Source organism: Aotus nancymaae, unplaced genomic scaffold (assembly GCF_030222135.1).
Source record: "Aotus nancymaae isolate 86718 unplaced genomic scaffold, 86718_ANA_hifiasm-v0.15.2.pri h1tg000020l, whole genome shotgun sequence".
Taxonomy (NCBI): domain Eukaryota; kingdom Metazoa; phylum Chordata; class Mammalia; order Primates; family Aotidae; genus Aotus; species Aotus nancymaae.
In genome coordinates, this window is record NW_026988432.1 from 56,297,539 (window position 1) to 56,315,376 (window position 17,838).

The following is a 17,838-nucleotide window of genomic DNA, read 5'->3' on the forward strand; positions in this document are numbered from 1 at the left end:
GGCTATGCTAGGGCCCAAAAGGGCTGACAGGCAGGTTTTAATGAAGACAAAAAGCCTGATACGATGTGCAATGCTATATTCTATTCTCAAAACCTTTTCCTCACACCATATAGACCCAAACTCAATGTGTTTTATCCCAGATTGTCAGATTGCCTTTACAGTATCAGGGCCTGCAAAGGTGATATACTCAGATGAGGAGACTCTTCTGATGTCAGTCTCTTTAGCAACTTACACTTTCCAAAGTGTATCTCTGACAGTCATAGCCACACAACTGCCACACTCCGACATGAATAAGGATGTGGTTAGGATTTAAGCCCTCTAAGTCCTGCAGTGGTCATAACTTGATCCCTGTTTCTGACAGGAGTTTGTCTGTGGGGAAGAAGCAACCTTAACATATTAAACTACAGAAAGTGTTTAAAATTTATTCTGTAAGCTCATATTTTCTTGGCTCCCATGCTGGACTTTTGCATTTTCATTTTATTTATTTATTTATTTATTTATTTATTTATTTATTTATTTTTAGTCTCACTCTGTTGGCCAGGCTGAAGTGCAGTGGCATGATTTTGGCTCACTGAAACCTCCGTCTCCTGGGCTCAAGCAATTCTTCTGCCTCAGCCTCCCAAGTAGATGGAATTACAGGCGTGTGCCACCACGCCCGGCTAATTTTTGTATTTTTAGTAGAGACGGGGTTTCACCATGTTGGGTGGGTTGGTCTCGAACTCAGACAATCCACCTGACTGGGCCTCCCAAAGTGCTGGGATTACAGGCGTGAGCCACTGTGCCCGGCCCTGCGTTTTCATTTTAATCCTCCAGGTTACATTATATTTTGCTCACCTATTTTGAAATGTGATTTTTATTTATCTTTTTCTACTTTCCTTGGTAACTGGCACAGAGCCACACTGGCCAGAGGTTTTGTGACAGAGAATGTTGAACAGAATATGGCTGCTGATTTATTCTTTGCACCTTGCTATTTCAGAGTACCATGAGTTCAAGTGAAGTTTAGTTCTGTTGGCTTACAGCTGTTGGCTTAAAGAGTCATCCATATTAATACATTCCAGTCAATCTGTGGACCAAGTTGGGCACTAGCACTGCAGTCAGAATTTACCTCTCATTCTTGTATGCTCCCTTATATCAGTGTGATAGCACTTAACTCTGTCTACTTTGTATTTCAGCTCTGGTTCTGACTCCTCCAGATGGAAAGCCATTTGAAGACGGGAAACTCATCACATTGTACCCTCAACAACTAACACATTTATGACACATGACAGGTACTCAACAGTAGTTGTTGAAAATTAAGGAAATGAGAATTGTACATGTCTCTCTCTTTCCCACTAGTTTATGAATTCGAAAGGAAAAAGATTAAGTCTTTCTCTTTTTGCATACTCACCATGTTTGAGGAAGAGAAGACAATATATTTAGTCAGTACCTGCTGCATGCCAGCTATTTTGCTATGTTTCTTTCATTTTTCTTTTCTTTCTTTTCTTTTCTTTTTTTTTTTTTTTTGAGACAGTCTTGTTCTGTCACCCAGGCTGGAGTGCAATGGTGCAATCTCAGCTCACTGCAACCTCTGCTTCCCAAGTTCAAGGGATCCTCCCACCTCAGCCTAGGAGTAGCTGGGATTACAGTCCCATACAACCATGCCTGCCTAATTTTTGTATGTTTAGTAGAGATAGAATTTCACCATGTTGGTCAGGCTGGCCTCCAACTCCCAGCCTCAAGTGATCTGCCTGCCTTGGCCTCCCAAAGTGCTGGGATTACAGGTGTGAGCCACCATACCTGGCCGCATTTTGTTATGTTTCTGCTTTACAGATGATAAGAAATCCAAGGCTCAGAGAAGTTACATTACTTTGACTAAAGGTCTCACAGCTTGCTACGAGTAGCCAGACCAAGACGAAGACACAGGTCTGTGGGACTCAGGAGTTCCACACTGTGATGGTGACTGACCCGAACACTCATGAAACTGAAGCCTATGCTAGCAGCTGGGAAAGCTAAGAAGCAATGATTGATATTGCAGAATCCTGAACAGGCTTAGGAATTTGGGAATAAAGATGAGGCTAAAATAGGAGGACTGGTAGAATATACGTTTAAGAAGCTGTTGGCTATAACCAAAAAGATAGATAATAAGTATTGGCAAATATATGGAGAAATTAGAACCCTCATATGCTGTTGGTGGGAATGTAAAATGGTGCAGCCACCGTGTAAAAAAGTCTGGCTGTTCCTCAAAAAGTTAACCATAAAGTTACCAAATAATCCAGCAATTCTACTCCTAGGTTTATACCTAAGAGAAATTAAAACATATGTCCATACAAAAATTTGCACATGAATGTTTGTAGCAGCATTATTCATAATAGCAAAAAAAGGGGAGACAAGCCAAATGTTCACTGACTGATAAATGGATAAACTGTGGTATGTCTATACAGTGGAATATTATTCAGCAATAAAGAATGAAGCACTGATACATACTACAATATGGATAAACCTTAAAAACATTATGCTATGTGAAAGAGGCCAGTTACAAGAAAAACACACATTGCGTGATTCAATTTATATGAGATGTTTACATTAGGAAAATCTAGAGTCAGAAAGCAAATTAATGTTTGCCTAGAGCTGGTGGTTTTGAGGGAAATTGAGGAGTGACTGTTAATGGCTAAGGATTTTTTTGGGGGGTGGTGAAACCGTTCTGAAATTGATTATAATAATGAACACAAAATATGTGAATATACCAAAAAATACATTGAATTGTACATGTTAAGTGGATGATTTGCATAGTATGTGAAAAAAAAGAGAAGCAGTTGGAACTGCCCCCGCAAAGGACTGGGTGACTGCCCCTCCCTGACCACAGCAGAGATTGAAGGTTTATTACTTGGAAACATTAAAACAAAAGTTCTCTTGTCTAGTGGACACCAGGAACAGGAGATAAAAAGAACTGTAATGAAATCGGGGAAAGGTGAAAGTTTACCAATGAATGCTCAGACCCTGGGTCCTCTTCTCCCACTTAATCAGCCAGAAAGTCCCCTTTATGGTAAAGATGAGACTGGGCCGGGCGCAGTGGCTCATGCCTGTAATCCCAGCACTTTAGAAGGGTGAGGCAGGTGGTTGATGAGGTCAGGAGATGGAGACCATCCTGGCCAATATGGTGAAACCTCTACTAAAACTACGAAAAATTAGCAGGGCATGGTGGCGCGTGCCTGTAATCCTAGCTACTCAAAAGGCTGTGGCAGGAGAATTGCTTGAACCCAGGAGGTGGAGGTTGCAGTGAGCCGAGATCACATCACTGCACTCCTGCCTGGCAGCCTGGTGACAGAGTGAGACTCCATATCAAAAAAAAAAAAAAAAAAAAAGGCTCTTTTCTGGGAAATTTGATCAGCTAAAATAAATAAATAAACAAACTAATGGTTCTAATTCCAGGAGGTCTCCAACAGAACCAGGTAAACTTAGAGTGATGGTCACAGTTCACAAAACCCATCAGTATAAAAGGTTCCAATTAACCTGTGTAATGTTCTGCTCTTAGGAAGTCAAGAGTCACCAGACAACTGACACAACCTCTAACATGAAAAGACAAACATGAAAATAAAGAAACCCAATAAAGCAATTGAGAGGAAATCTACATTATACAGGAAAAATTAATACCTCAGAAAAAGAAAAATATCATTAATACACTTACAGAGATAAGAGAACATAATATATCTGGAAAACAGGATGCTATAAAAAAAGCAACCATCAGAAAAAGGGCCGGGCGTGGTGGCTCACACCTGTAATCCCAGATCTTTGGGAGGGTGAGGCAGGTGGATCACTTGAGGTCAGGAGTTCAAGACCAGCCTGGCCAAGAGAGTTAAAGCCCGTCTCTACTAAAAATACAAAAATTAGCTGGGCATGGTGGCACATTCCTGTAACCCCAACTACTAATCCAGGGAGGCTGAGGAGGAGAATCGCTTGAACCAGAGAGGCAGAGGTTGCAGTGAGGTGAGATCACGCCACTGCACTCCAACCTGGGTGACAGAGCGTGACTCCATCTCAAAAAAAAAAAGAAAAAGAAAGAACTCTTGGAAATTAAAAATATGATCACAGAAATAAATCTCAATGGAAGGATTGGAAGATGGAGTCAAAATATTACAAAAAGTAGAATAAAGGCATATAAATAGAAAAAAAGCAAAAATAAGAAAAAATTAGAAAATCCGTTTAAAGGCTGGGCACAGTGGCTCACGCCTGTAACCCCAACACTTTGGGAGGCCAAGGCAGGTGGATCACCTGAGGTCCGGAGTTCGAGACCAGCCTGGGCAACATGGTGAAACCCCATCTCTACTAAAATACAAAAATTAGCTGGGTATGATGGTGTGTGCCTATAATACCAGCTACTTGGGAGGCTGAGGCAGGAGAATTGCTTGAACCTGGGAGGCGGAGGTTGCAGTGACCTGAGTTCGAGCCACTGTACTCCAGCCTAGGTAACAGAGCAAGACTCCATCTCAAAAAAAAAAATAAATTAGATAAATCAACTTACAGGGTCCAATATTCACACAACAGGTGTTTCCTGGAAAAAAGAGAAAAAAAGGAGAGAAGCACTAGAGGAGTAAGTGAACCACATTTCCCAGCGCTGAAGGACATGAGTTTCCAGGAAGAATGGGCCCATCACCGTCCCGAATAAAGAAAGAAAAGAGTCACTCCAAGGCTCATCATCATAAAATTTCAGAATACTGAAGACAAAAATAAAATCCTAAAAGTTTCCAGACAGAATTTTACAAAGAAAAAAAGAATTTTACAAAGAAAAAAAGAACAGCTTCACATTTAGCAGCAAAGTTGGAAGCTAAAGAAACTACAGCAGGCCGGGCGCGGTGGCTCAAGCCTGTAATCCCAGCACTTTGGGAGGCCGAGGCGGGTGAATCACGAGGTCAAGAGATCGAGACCATCCTGGTCAACACGGTGAAACCCCGTCTCTACTAAAAATACAAAAAATTAGCTGGGCATGGTGGCGCGTGCCTGTAATCCCAGCTACTCAGGAGGCTGAGGCAGGAGAATTGCCTGAACCCAGGAGGCGGAGGTTGCAGTGAGCCGAGATCGCGCCATTGCACTCCAGCCTGGGTAACGAGAGCGAAACTCCGTCTCAAAAAAAAAAAAAAAAAAAAAAAAAAAAAAAAGAAACTACAGCAGTGCTTTTGAAACCTAAGAATAAATTATTTCCAATATAGAAAGCTCTCAATTCAATGAGGGGGTAACATAAAGACCTTTGCAGACCAGCAGAATTCCCAGAAATGTACATCCCACACACACTTGTCTCAGGAAGTTATTGGAGAACGCATTGCACTCTCCCATAAGGGACATACCCTCTGTGTGTATGTGTGTGTCTGTGTGTGTGTCTCTGTGTGTGCATGTCTGTGTGTGTCTGTGTATATACATCCTAACCTAACTCTAACTCTCAGTTGGTCAGAATGCTCCAGAAAAGATTCCTTCAAGAAGACAGAAATGAAAGAATTCCTAATATGTTTGAACACACAGAGGAGAGATTTGGGAAAGTAGAAGAGACTGTGGAGATGAATAATGATGTACGTATGAGGCGCTAAACAAAATAGCAAGAGGGTGATTAACTTGGTGGGGGGAAACAAAAAGCTCCACAAGAAATATGACTCAGCTGTGAATCGCCCTGACATTGTCACAATATCAACACTGAATATGGATCTGAGATTATGCTGTAACTGTGTTAGGAAGATGGATGAGAACAGGAGATACTGAGGGAGTTGTTAGGGGAAGGTAGAAGGTGAAAGAGAATGAAACCCTCCTCTGCTATAAAAGGAAGTCTGTATATAATGCCTAAGACCAAAAAAAAAAAAAAAAGAAGCAAGAGCACCATAAGCATGTTACTGAGAGATACGGGGGTCATGGCAGATCACAGTCATAAAGGACTACCAGCAAGTCCTTCCAGCCCTCCATGTGCAAGTCCACTTTCTTCCCCTGGAATCTGGGTGGGCCCCATGACCTGCTCTTTCCCATGGAATGTGGCAGAAGTGGGCGTGGGGGGCTCCAGGGCCTTTTGGCTTCACACTTTTGGCAGCCAGTGGTCATGTAAAAAGTTTACCTCCTCTGCTGGACTAGAGGCCACCTGGAGAGAGAGAATTGCTGGAGGACGAGAGCAGGGAAAGTGTGAGACCAGCCACGTGTCTAGTCCAGGCTGAATTGCAGAATCGTGAGCAAAAAAACAGCTGCTGTTCTAAACTACAGGGTTTCTGGATTTTTTTTTTTTAGGTATTAGCAGGTAACTGAACGAGGGATAAATGCCAAAAGAAAATGGTAAAACAAAGCTATCAAGAGGTTACCTCTGGGGAAGGAAAAATGATGAAATGAAGGTAGCCTGGGCAGGAAACTGCTGTTTTTCAGAATAAACCTATGACATTATCTGAGTCTTTAAACTATGTACATCTCTAACTTTGATGAGAAACAACGTGAAACAAGCAAATAAAAGAATATGAATGGAAAAGTCAGATAGACGAAAGTATTCAGGTCCAACAGATAATGCACTGATCACCAGATAACCAGAAAATGCACCCAAAGAGCCAGAATGTGGAGTTCAACCTGAAACCACAGAAAACGAAGTTTCAACTTGCAGCCTTCAATACCTGGCCCAAAGTAGGTTTCCAACAAATGCCAAACTGAACAACATAGCAGATGCAGACACTTTTAGGAGCCAGGCTGAAGGACCGTGGACAGGGACTAGGCTGAAGTTAGACTTCTCTTCCACGCTGGCTCGGTGGCGCTGTCTACACAGGAGTAGCCATTGGTTGCTCTATCCTGTTTAGACCAGGATGCATTCCCAGCTCTTGTCTATTTGTCATTACTCTTAGAGCACAATGGTATGGTATCATTGGTTGTTCAAATATTTAAATGCTTCCAAACCAACTGGCTGGTTGAAGAACAATGGCCTCTGCTTTGAGCGTTTCTGCAAACTGTCCCTGTGTGTCACCACTTCCCACTGAAGCAGCACCTTGCCCCTGTATTCCTGGGGCCAAATGCCTGGTGCCGTCAGGACCCCCAAGTCTACAGTCACTCTTTACTGGCCAGTGCTCCATGGAGTTGCTTTCATATGGAAACAGTGGCTTCCACAGTGTGTCACCTGAGTTGCTACATTTTTGGAGTGTCCCCTTGATGTTGCTGTGATATCCTGGAGGACTCTTTTCCTAACACCAGAGGCTGATAGAATTAATGGTAATATATGGGCTTTGAAATTCAAAGACCTGGGTTTGAAGACTAGCTCTACCCTGTAATAGCAATATAAGTTCATGCCTCTGTCTCAGTTTTCTATAAGCGGGAACCAATGATTCCTGTCTCACACATTTTGGGGAGAAAAATGTGAACTGACACATGGAAAACATCCAACACATACCAACTGCTTAATAAATATGAGTTTTCTTTAATGTAAGAGGACAGAGGCAGTGGTAAAAGCTACTGTGCTTTAAGGTCCGAAATAAATATCCAAGGACTTTAATCATCTGGTTTCAAAAGTCCATTCTTCTGGTTACAAAACTCCACTCTGTGGTGACTATTTGAGAGAAGGACCAACAGGAAAGTTTGATGAGCAAAAGAGTAATACATGCTGCAGGTTCTATTTGGGCTTTAGCAAATTGGCCCTGAAGTACCAGGTTGATTTGAAGAAAACTTATCTTAATGTATTTTGGGCTGTAAAAACTGAAGAAAGGTGTCCTTTAATCTTGATGTGTCCCTAAGAACAGTATCAGTAACATTTACCCTGGTTTTATAGCTTTACAAAGGTAAACCTTTATCTGGCTCCCTGCATGGTTTCCTTTTTCCCTGTAGGCATTTCTGGAAAATAGTTATGTATTCTTCTGGTGAATGAACTCAATGCAGCGTAACAAAGTATCCTCAGATAAAGTATCTCCCACATCTGAGGATACTTTGTTACTTCAGGATATTTTGGAGGGTAATTAGATCAGCCTTCCATTCAACTGTTTTATCCCAAATGGATGAAGGAATCTGTAGCAGTTTAAATACTTGTAGATTATTTTAAAGTATCACAGGAGATTCATTTTGTTTACTCAGCTGCTTACTAAATTTTATGTTTTGCAACAATGGGATCACTTTTGATTCACTTATATAGCTCTTTAAAGTCAAAAGTCAAAATTACAGACATAAAATTACTCTAATTTCCGGCACAACTTGCAATTCTGATGCTTGTAAAAACGGCAGATACTTGCTGTTAGAATAAAGAGGCATAGGTACCCTATTCCTTCCTTTACAGTCTAACAAAACTGAGAAAGGTGTGTTTTTGTTACTTTTACCCCTAACTTGGCAGTAGGGGCTGAATCAGATTTCCCCACAGCCACCAACTCCAAGAACTTAAGAAGTAATCAGCAAATACAACATCCAAAACCTTGACATCTGCGTCCATCATTCACAGGTGATTGCAGGGGAGGTGATGTGCTTCCCTTTCTTCTATGAGAAAAATTCTTGTCCAATCATTTTAATCATGTTAATAAAAGCATCAGGATGAGGACTTGAATCTCTGCCTTAAATTGCATAAGGTCCTTGGCAGGGCCTCAAATATATGAGTGTTTTGGCAAGGAAAACTAATGCTGTCCATTTCTCTGGAGACACAAAAAAATAAGAGGTCTTTGTTTAAAAAATAACACTGATACATCTTTTTGTTTTGAAATCAATTAACGTTGTTTAGATTATCTAAACAATTATGCCAATGCAATATACTAGAATTAATTACAAATGATGAACCAACAGTTTGAGTTTAAGAGACATAGTTCAAGAAGACTTTGAATTTGGTCTCTTCTCACCTCCCACACTGAAATGTCACACTTAAGAGATTTCAGGTCAGGCACGGTGGCTCACGCCTATAATCCCAGCACTTTGGGAGGCTGAGGTGGGTGGATCACTTGAGGCTAGGAGTTCGGGACCAGTCTGAGCAACACAGCAAAACCCTGCCTCCAGAAAAAAATACAAAAATTAGCTGACCATGGTGGCACACACCTGTAATCCCAGCTACTCAGGAGGCTGAGGCAGGAGAATTGCTTGAACCCAAGAGATGGAGGTTGCAATGAGCCAAGACTGTGCCAATGCTCAAGGGATCCTCCCACCTCAGTCCCCCAAGTAGCTGGACTACAGGCACTCACCACTGCACCCATTAAATTTTCTGAGGAGACAGGATCTTGTTATGTTGCCCTGGCTGGTCTCAAACTCCTGGCCTCAAGCAACCTTCTCCCCTTGGCCTCCCAAAGTGCTGAGATTATAAGTATGAGTCATCAGGCCCAGCCTTCCTCTCTTTTAAGACATTTTTCTTCAATGTTGCTTACTCTATTAATGTAATATGAAATATAATTCGATATGAAATATAATGTAATCTGAAAGATGAAATATAATTCAAATCTCTCCTGCAAATGAAAATGTCCCTGTATTCAGCCATATTATTTGAACCTCAAATAGGGCACGGTCTACTTTCTACTTTGGATTCCAGTTGTTGACACATAAGTCTTGTCTTGCCTACCAGACTGCAAGCTCTGTGAGCACAAAGCTATATTTTATTCATTTTATTTGGCATTTCTACAGTGCCACACAGAAAGTTCATATTAAATATTTGTTTAAAGAATAAATGAAAGCTAGTTAGAATGGTAGCCCAATTATAAATAATAAATAAAACAGAAATATGACAGCTTAATGGAAAATTAATACTACTGATGAAATAGACATGACATCATATGGTTTAAAAACATACACATACATACATACATCTCTCCAAATACTTATTTAGAGACAAATTTGTTTAATGTTGTGATTCCTTGATGTCATATCCTTACTGGATAAAACCGGAGACTGGATTTTACTGGATAAAACCAGAGATAGATCTTTAAAAATATCATGTCATTGGCTGGGCACGGTGGCTCAAGCCTGTAATCCCAGCACTTTGGGAGGCCAAGGCGGGCAGATCACGAGGTCAAGAGATTAAGACCATCCTGGCCAATATGGTGAAACCTCATCTCTACTAAAAATACAAAAAAATTAGCTGGGCATGGTGGTGTGCACCTGTAGTCCCAGCTACCCAGGAGGCCGAGGCAGGAGCATTGCTTGAACCCAGGAGGCGGAGGTTGCAGTGAGCCAAGATCATGCCACTGCACTCCAGCCTGGCGCCTGGCGACAGAGCAAGGCTCCATCTCAAAAAATATATATATCACGTCATCAGTAGGCAACGGTACTAAAAAAAAAATAGTGCTTTTAGGTAATCTAAATATATTTACATATATTTATCAATTTTCTACCACTACTATAACAGATAGAAAAACTGTTTCATTACTACAATTACAAACTTCACTTTGAGAATAGTCACTGCATTTTTGATGATGACAGCAGTGATGGCAGCTGGAATACAACCAATACTAATACTTCCCCATGTGGAGCAAAGCTCACTCCTATCCCTGAGGTCTGTTTTAACACATTTGCAATCTGAAAATCACTTTCATTTCAGAACTGAACATTTGCCTTCAAGGTCTAAACTACATCACTGATTAAATTAACATAGATGGCTCATAATTGGCAATTAACTTATTGCTGGGAGGAAAAGCAGGTTATAATCCAATATTACAAACTAAAACAACTTGAGTTCTTATTACATACTAGCCACCATTCTAAACAACTATTTAATCCTTAAAATAACTCTACCAGGTAGATGCCATTGTTGTCCCCCATTACATTGATAAAGAAACTGGGGCCCCAGGGGGTTAAGTGACTTTCGGGCTCTCTGGCTTCAGAGCCCACACTCCTCCTTGCCAGCACACAGAAATGATCCGGTTCAATGCCTGGGATCACTAAACACAATTGTATTTTATGAGATGGTTACATTTTAAAGCATATATTATCTACTTTAAAGTGGGACTGTTTTGCCTTTGAATAATAAATTGTTTTATAAACATCAGCTAGTTTCCTAACATTTCTATGTCGTAGAAAATGGGCAAAAGAAATGTGGCTTCTTCCACAGAGCCAAAGACAAGTGTGTTTTTCACGCCAAATGTAAAACATCCAACCTCACAGGCTAGTGAATAATACCTCACATGATACTGAGCTATAATATTACATCATTCAGGAAGCATAAAGGAGTCATGTTTAATACATCCAAGTCCAATAAATATATTTCATTTTAAATCTCCCATGCTGAAAAATGCATTTCTTTTCTATTTTTAAGAGTATCGATGAAATATTCATGATGAATTTGAAAGTTAAGAGAGCTCCTAGGATCTCCTTGGAATCTTAATTTGGGATTACTAATCTATGTTTATATTGGCTTTCACTGCTGTATAATTACAAAATGCTCTTAAGCAATCAGCAGAACTTTTCAAGGTATGATAATAAATTAAAACATTTGGTTCTTCAAACGTCATGCACTGAAAAAGAAATCAAATCACTGCTTGACTGAAAAGTTACCTCCCTTAAGGTTTGATGGTTGGTGTTGTTAGAAACTCTGTTGTCAGCAGAAAAGAATGAATTTTCTATGAAAAATGTCTATACTTCCCTGTTCCTTGTTTAAAATACTATTATTATTATTTTTACTGACCACTCACTGGTGGTTACAGTCTGTTTATGAAAATGGTACTTCTAACAATATTTCATTTTCTCAATGCAAACATGTTAGCAAGACATGTGTAGGGGCTGTTTTCAGAGTTCATGGCTACAGTGGGCCATCCATATTCATTCAATCAATGGTAAGCAAGATAAGCTACACAGGGCAGCAATCCTGGAATCTGCTTTATCTTTGCAAGAGCTCCAGTATAGAGTGTCTCCTCCGGTGGCTGACTGAAGAGCACATCAATCCTTCAGACCTTTGATGCGAAGTCATTACAGTTATGAGTCCAGATGATAGGGCCTTGTCTATCTTGCTCACCCAGTATCTAGTGGAGTGTGACAGCACACAGTAGGACTTCACAAAGATGTGGGGCTTGAATGCATTATTAGGGTATGGCTAGGAGGGAGCCTGGGTAGAGATTTCACATGTGATTCTGTAATTAGACAGTCTGAGTTTGAATACTGATCCCCCCACCAACTAGCTGGGTACCCTTAGACAAGTAATACAACCTCTCTGAACCTAAGTTTTCCTATCATAAAATGGAGGAAATAATAATGCCTGGCATAGCAGGTACTCAGTAAATGTTAGCTATTATTAAAGGGAAGTCTGTGTTAGGCTGGCCTTTCTGAGCGATTACCCACTTGCTGGTTTTACCCAGGGTGAAACATATTTTCTATCACAAAATTTAAATGTCTATTTTCCCACTTAAAAGCTAATACTTCAAGGTCCATTTAACTTTATTTGGCAGCAGTTACAAGAGCTGTTTTGAAATAATATTTTAACGAGAATAAGCATTTAGTGGGAAAATGAGACACTCTGTTACGATACAGCTTGAAAGCCATCATCTGCTAGCTTTTTCTATTCACCCCATTATCAGTGGATGAGCCACATGGCAAAGGGTTGGAGCCATCGGAACAACCCTGGGAAATTAAATAGGAGACCACAGAGAAGATCTATACTTAGCAATAATTAAACCTCAGATTAAGAATGTCAAGCATTCCCAAACTAATGAAAAGTCAAAAGTATAATTAGATTGTAAATTTGCCTCCCAGACAAGGGCAGTTCCTATTACCAATCAGTGAAGGGAAAGAGGCCTCATTTTGTTTCCACTTTCCTTTAGAAAACATGACTCTCCATGTTAAATGCAATTGCCTTTATAGGCTTGTTTGCTTATCCCAGTTAAGAACAAGAAATCTTAGAGAGACACTGGAAAAGCAAAAAGACTGTGAGTCCCAAAAAAACTTTGGGAGAAGTATACTACTTACGAGTGCATTTAAAAAATATTATTGCCAAACGGCATTTCAGCAATGTTTATGCACAAAAGTACAAAAATAAGCAGTTGAACACTGTGTTTTGATGGCACCAGCCTCCTCTGTGTGTTAAATTATAACAGTGTCTTGGACCTCTGTGGTCCCGGGTGGTGGCGGCTGTTTTCAGTCATCTTTTAGGCAACAAGTGCTGCTGCACTGAAACTCACCACTATCTCCAACTTTAAGAACCAAGAATGTGATTAGTAATGACACACCTAGCTCTAGAGGAGTCAGATTCCTTCGTCAAGAATGTGAATATGTATCCAAAAGCCATGAGATTTATGGTGTAGCACAGCTAATTGGAAATGAAATTGGAAATAAATTAAAACAAACTTCATGTTTTAATCAGTTTGAAAAACTTCAAGTACTGCAGCAACAGGGAAAGTAATTTTCTTCTGGATAACATAATGATGTCATGATTCTGGTACTTGCGACTCCAGGGATAGAGGAAATAGATGTTTGATGAATGCAACAGATAGGTGGCGCTGTGACTCACAGCAGATGCAGGCATACACTCCAAGAGCCTGAGTCATTACAAAGGCCATAACCAGGTTTAAACATCAAAATTAGAAAGCGATGTTGGTACTCTAAAAAGGCATCTGACTTGCACAGGAATTTGCTTTTGCAAATGAACTTCTGTGGTGTTCGCTGATTTTCTATTTGGCTAAAGCATGTGGGGTGTGTGTATGTGGGTGTTTGAGAGACAGAGTCTTGCTTCTGTCACCCAGGCTGAAGTGCGCGGGCGCAATCTCGGCTCACTGCAACCTCCACTTCCCAGGTTCAAGCAATTCTCCTGCCTCAGCTTCCCAAGTAGTTGGGACTACAGGCACGCACCACCATGCCCAGCTAATTTCTGTATTTTTTAGTAGAGACAGTTTCACTATATGTTGGCCAGGCTGGTCTCAAACTCCTGACCGCCTGCCTCGGCCTCCCAAAGTGTTGGGATTACAGGCGTAAGCCACCTCACCTGGCCAAGCATGTTTTAGATTAACACGTTTATTCTAAGCATTTACAAGGCTTGTCATTCGTTGCCTTCTATCATGTTGGCTTTCTGAAGCATGGTGAGTTAATAACTATTTGATGTAATCAGAAACCCTGGGGAAAACCTTTAGTTGGTTCCCTATGGCAAATGGTCAAAATAATTCCACTTAGTAAAGCAGCTTTCCTTTTTGTCTAGGCTTCCAAAGCTTAGGGCCAACTGGTTGGCTCTACCTCTTCCTGGATACAGCACCAACTGCAGGTTTCTTGGCTACTTAGTTGTCTCAGATTCACTTTTTTTCTAGTCATCTTCACCAGAGATTATCTATCTGGTGTCCTAGGGCCTTCCAAGCCACACAGGGTAATTGACAAAGCTTGTGTTTAGATGCCTACCCTGTCCTCCTAGTTGTCAGTTCCTATTTCTTCTAGACTCAGTTTCCATATCTATACTGTTAGGATTGAAATATCTACTCTCAAGGCTGTTGAGAGGATTAATTGCAATGTGTTTGTAGTGTGTATAGTACAGTGGCTGGCACTTAGTAGGTACTAAAAATTTTATTGCTGCCCCTCCCTTCCCCACCTCACCACTCAGACAAATGTAATAAATAATAGATCACGTGGTAATAATTGGTAAGCAAACTTCTTACAAAATATTTTCTTTCTTTTCTTTTTCTTTTTTTTTTTTTTGAGATGGAATCTCACTCTTGTCACCCAAGCTGGAGTGCAGTGGTTTGATCTCGGCTCACTGCAATCTCCAGCTCCCGGGTTCAAGCAATTCTCCTGCCTCAGCCTCCCGAGTAGCTGAGATTACAGGCACCCGCCACCATGCCCAACGAATTTTTTGCATTTTCAGTAGAGATGGGATTTCGCTATGTTGTCCAGGCTGGTCTTGAAGTCCTGACCTCAGGTGATCTGCCTGCCTTGGCTTCTCAATGTGCTGGGATTACAGGCGTGAGCCACCTCAACCCGCCAGAATATTTTCATTTTTAAAAGAGGCCTGTAGGCTGGGCGCGGTGGCTCCCAGCACTGTGGGAGGCTGAGACAGATGGGTCACAAGGTCAGGACCTCGAGACCAGCCTGGCCAATATGGTGAAAGCCCATCTCTACTAAAAATACAAAAAAATTAGCCGGGCGTGGTGGCACATGCCTGTAATCCCAGCTACTTGGGAGGCTGGGGCAGGAGAACTGCTTGAACCCAGGAGGCAGAGGTTGCAGTGAGCCGAGATTGTGCCACTGCACTCCAGCTTGAGCAACAGAGCCAGTTTATCTCACTCCATCTCAAAAAAAAAAAAAAAAAAAAAGGCTTCAAAATGATTAGTCTATCTGCGGATTCACCAGTCCCTCTATCGACCTCCCCTTTTGGGCAAAAAGTGTATGGGGCTTGTAGGCAGCACTACACCACAGCAGATAGGCCACAGGCTGGTCCAGAATGCAGTATAAATCTCCCCCAAAAATGTGTTTAGGACTTTCAGATATGTTTCACAGTGCAGCTGTAAAGTAACTGGAAAAGTACCTAAAGTGCAATAGCGCTCCTTTACCCAGTAAAAAGTATAACAAAAGTTTCAGGGTTTAAGAACCCACGTGGGAGCTGACGGAGTGAGTAGGTGGCTTACCTTCCCAAGCTTCAAAAACCACTGGCCTAATGACCAGCAAAGAGAAGATTTACTTCTGGCTAAAATGATAACTAAGCCCCAGAGTAACTTTTAGCCCTGTGAAAGTCCTTCTAGGAAGGCTCCTCAATTAGAGCTAGCTAAGGAATGTGTGTATTTTCTAAAATGTAAATGAGAGAAGAGAAACTGAGATGGAAACAGAAGGAAAGCACGACACCGCGTTTTGAAATTCTCTAGGCAGAAAGTTGTATTGTGCCTTTTGTTTCTTTTTCCCTGGGGGAGCCACTTTCACCTGGCCATCAGTCACCTCCCTTCCCGAGGTCTCCAGACGCGGAGACCTAACGCCCTTGGAAGGGGAGTGGATTGGTAGGATATATCGCTCCATATAGTTCAGCGTGAACTGCCCTTCAGAAAAAACTTTGCAGAGCCAAGTTACTTTCCAAGAGCATTGAGGCTTCCCGGCGCCTCCCTCAGACAGCAACCCTGGTAAGTCAAAGCGATCGCATCGCCAGATCTCTGGCGGCCAGAAGCTCTGGTCACCGCGGTCAGATGGCATTTCGCACCCAGCCCGGGACGGCGCAGGGCTGTGTTATCCTAGCACGGAACCGGGAACTCTCACACGAAGCCTTGTGTAAACACCACGCGGGCCCATTCCTGAACGACTCTTTGATGCCTCCGCTGCAGTTACTTATCTCACACATAAATCAGGATTCCGCTGACGAATCTCCGTGTTTCCACTAAACAGAAGGCTGCCCTGCAAAGCCCTTCTGAATCTTGTGCTTCTTTTTAAAGTACGATAACATCTGACACTTCCATAAACCGGCCTGCAGAGGACACCGCGCAGGGGGCGATTTACGGGATGATGTGTGTCACCCTGAACACACGTGGGCACGCCAAACCCATAGGCGAGCACGTGGAAGGGACGCGGAACCGAGAGCAACTATTTTCCAGTCGGTGGATCTGATGGAGAAAGATGCCAAATGCACTTCCCGAGCCAGCTGAACTCCGCGGGCACCTAATCATTGCCAGATGTGGCGAGGGCTCACGGAGAACATCCCGAGTCCCGAAGAAAACAACCGCCCGCCAGCGCGGGGACTGCTCGGACCGGGAAACGGCGAGAGGCGGGAGGAGAGAGGATGGGGCAAGCGTGGGGAGCGCTGCGGAGCGGAAAACCAACCGGGAGGGATGGCGATGCCTCCACTCTCCTCGGCATGTTTTTTCAATTAAAAAGTTGGAAACTGGAATCCGTAAACAACGACTTAGGGCTTCAAACTACTTGCAAAGACGCGATGGGAGGCGAATACTAGCGCGCTTCTAAACCCCAACCTCGAGGTCTCCAGCCTTGCCCGACTCGGGACCCGGGTGCGCCCCCAGTGTCCGCGCCCGAACCCGGCGTTCTGGCGGCCCCGGCTCCCCGGGCCCGCAGCCCAGGGGAAAGTTCGCCCGGGAGGCACCTCCACCGCCTCCTGCGCGCCCCGAACCCCGTCCCCCACGGCCCGGAACCCCGCGGAGCTGCCGCCTTCCTACCTTTCATGGTGACCGAGGGGACGCACCGCCAGCCAGAGAGCTCCGCGCGAGCGCCGAGCCGCGCCGCCGAGGAAGTTGTCCTGAGCGGCCGCTCACTGCACGCCCATGGCAGCTGCACCGCTCTCCGGTTATCTGCGCCCCAGCCCCACCTCGCCGTCGCCGGCCCGCGCTCCCAGCGGTCCCCGCTCGGCGCTCTGCTGCCGCGGGGCTGCCGCGCGCGCCGCTCTCCCCGGGCGGGAGGCGCAGCTCCAGCCAGCGCCCCTCCCCCTGGCCCAGCCAGGCCGAGCTGGCGGCCGCGCCCACGCCCCCCTCGCGCCCTCCAGCGCCCGCCCCGCCCTCGGCCCGCGCCCGCCCTTGCTGGCCACTTTCTTGCCTACTCTCTCCTGCGCGCCCTGGCCCTCCTCGCCCAGGTTCTCTTTTTCCCGTTGCACAATTATCAGGATGAAGTCGGGAGCAAAGCCTTTCCCAGGACGCTCCAGCGTTCACCTTCGATGTGCGCGAAAGGTGCCGCGGCTGCTAGGGTCGTTTCTGCGGTACCCCAAATTACCTAGCGAGTGTGGGGAGAGAGGATGGGGAGCGGCTGTGTCACGGGGGTGGCGGGATAAGGTGGGCCCTTCCCCAAATGGCTCTGGGGCATGGAGAGTTACAGAACGTCCTCTGGGTTCACAGTTTCCAAGTGCGTGCTCTGGTTGATGCCCGAAGGAGACCGGGAAGCTGGGAGCGCGCTCGCTTTCACCCGGGGAGAGCCCAAGTCGCCAGAATCCGAAGTCACCATTCGACACTCTCTCTGCACTCTTGGACACCACCAGAGAAAAGGCCAGCACACCCTGCCTTGGCTGGAAAAGCCAAC

At 43.7% G+C, this 17,838-nt stretch overlaps 1 protein-coding gene across 1 annotated transcript in view; it reads right to left on the reverse strand.

Annotated features, from left to right (window-relative positions):
- COLEC12 (collectin subfamily member 12) overlaps positions 1-17,077 on the reverse strand; it is a 178,276-nt gene extending 161,199 nt beyond the window's left edge. Inside the window, exon 1 of the mRNA XM_012445055.3 lies at positions 16,989-17,077. Coding sequence (XP_012300478.2) covers positions 16,989-16,995 — 7 coding nt within the window. The 5' untranslated portion in view covers positions 16,996-17,077. The remainder of the gene's footprint in view (positions 1-16,988) is intronic.
- Between the last annotated feature and the right edge of the window lie 761 nt (positions 17,078-17,838).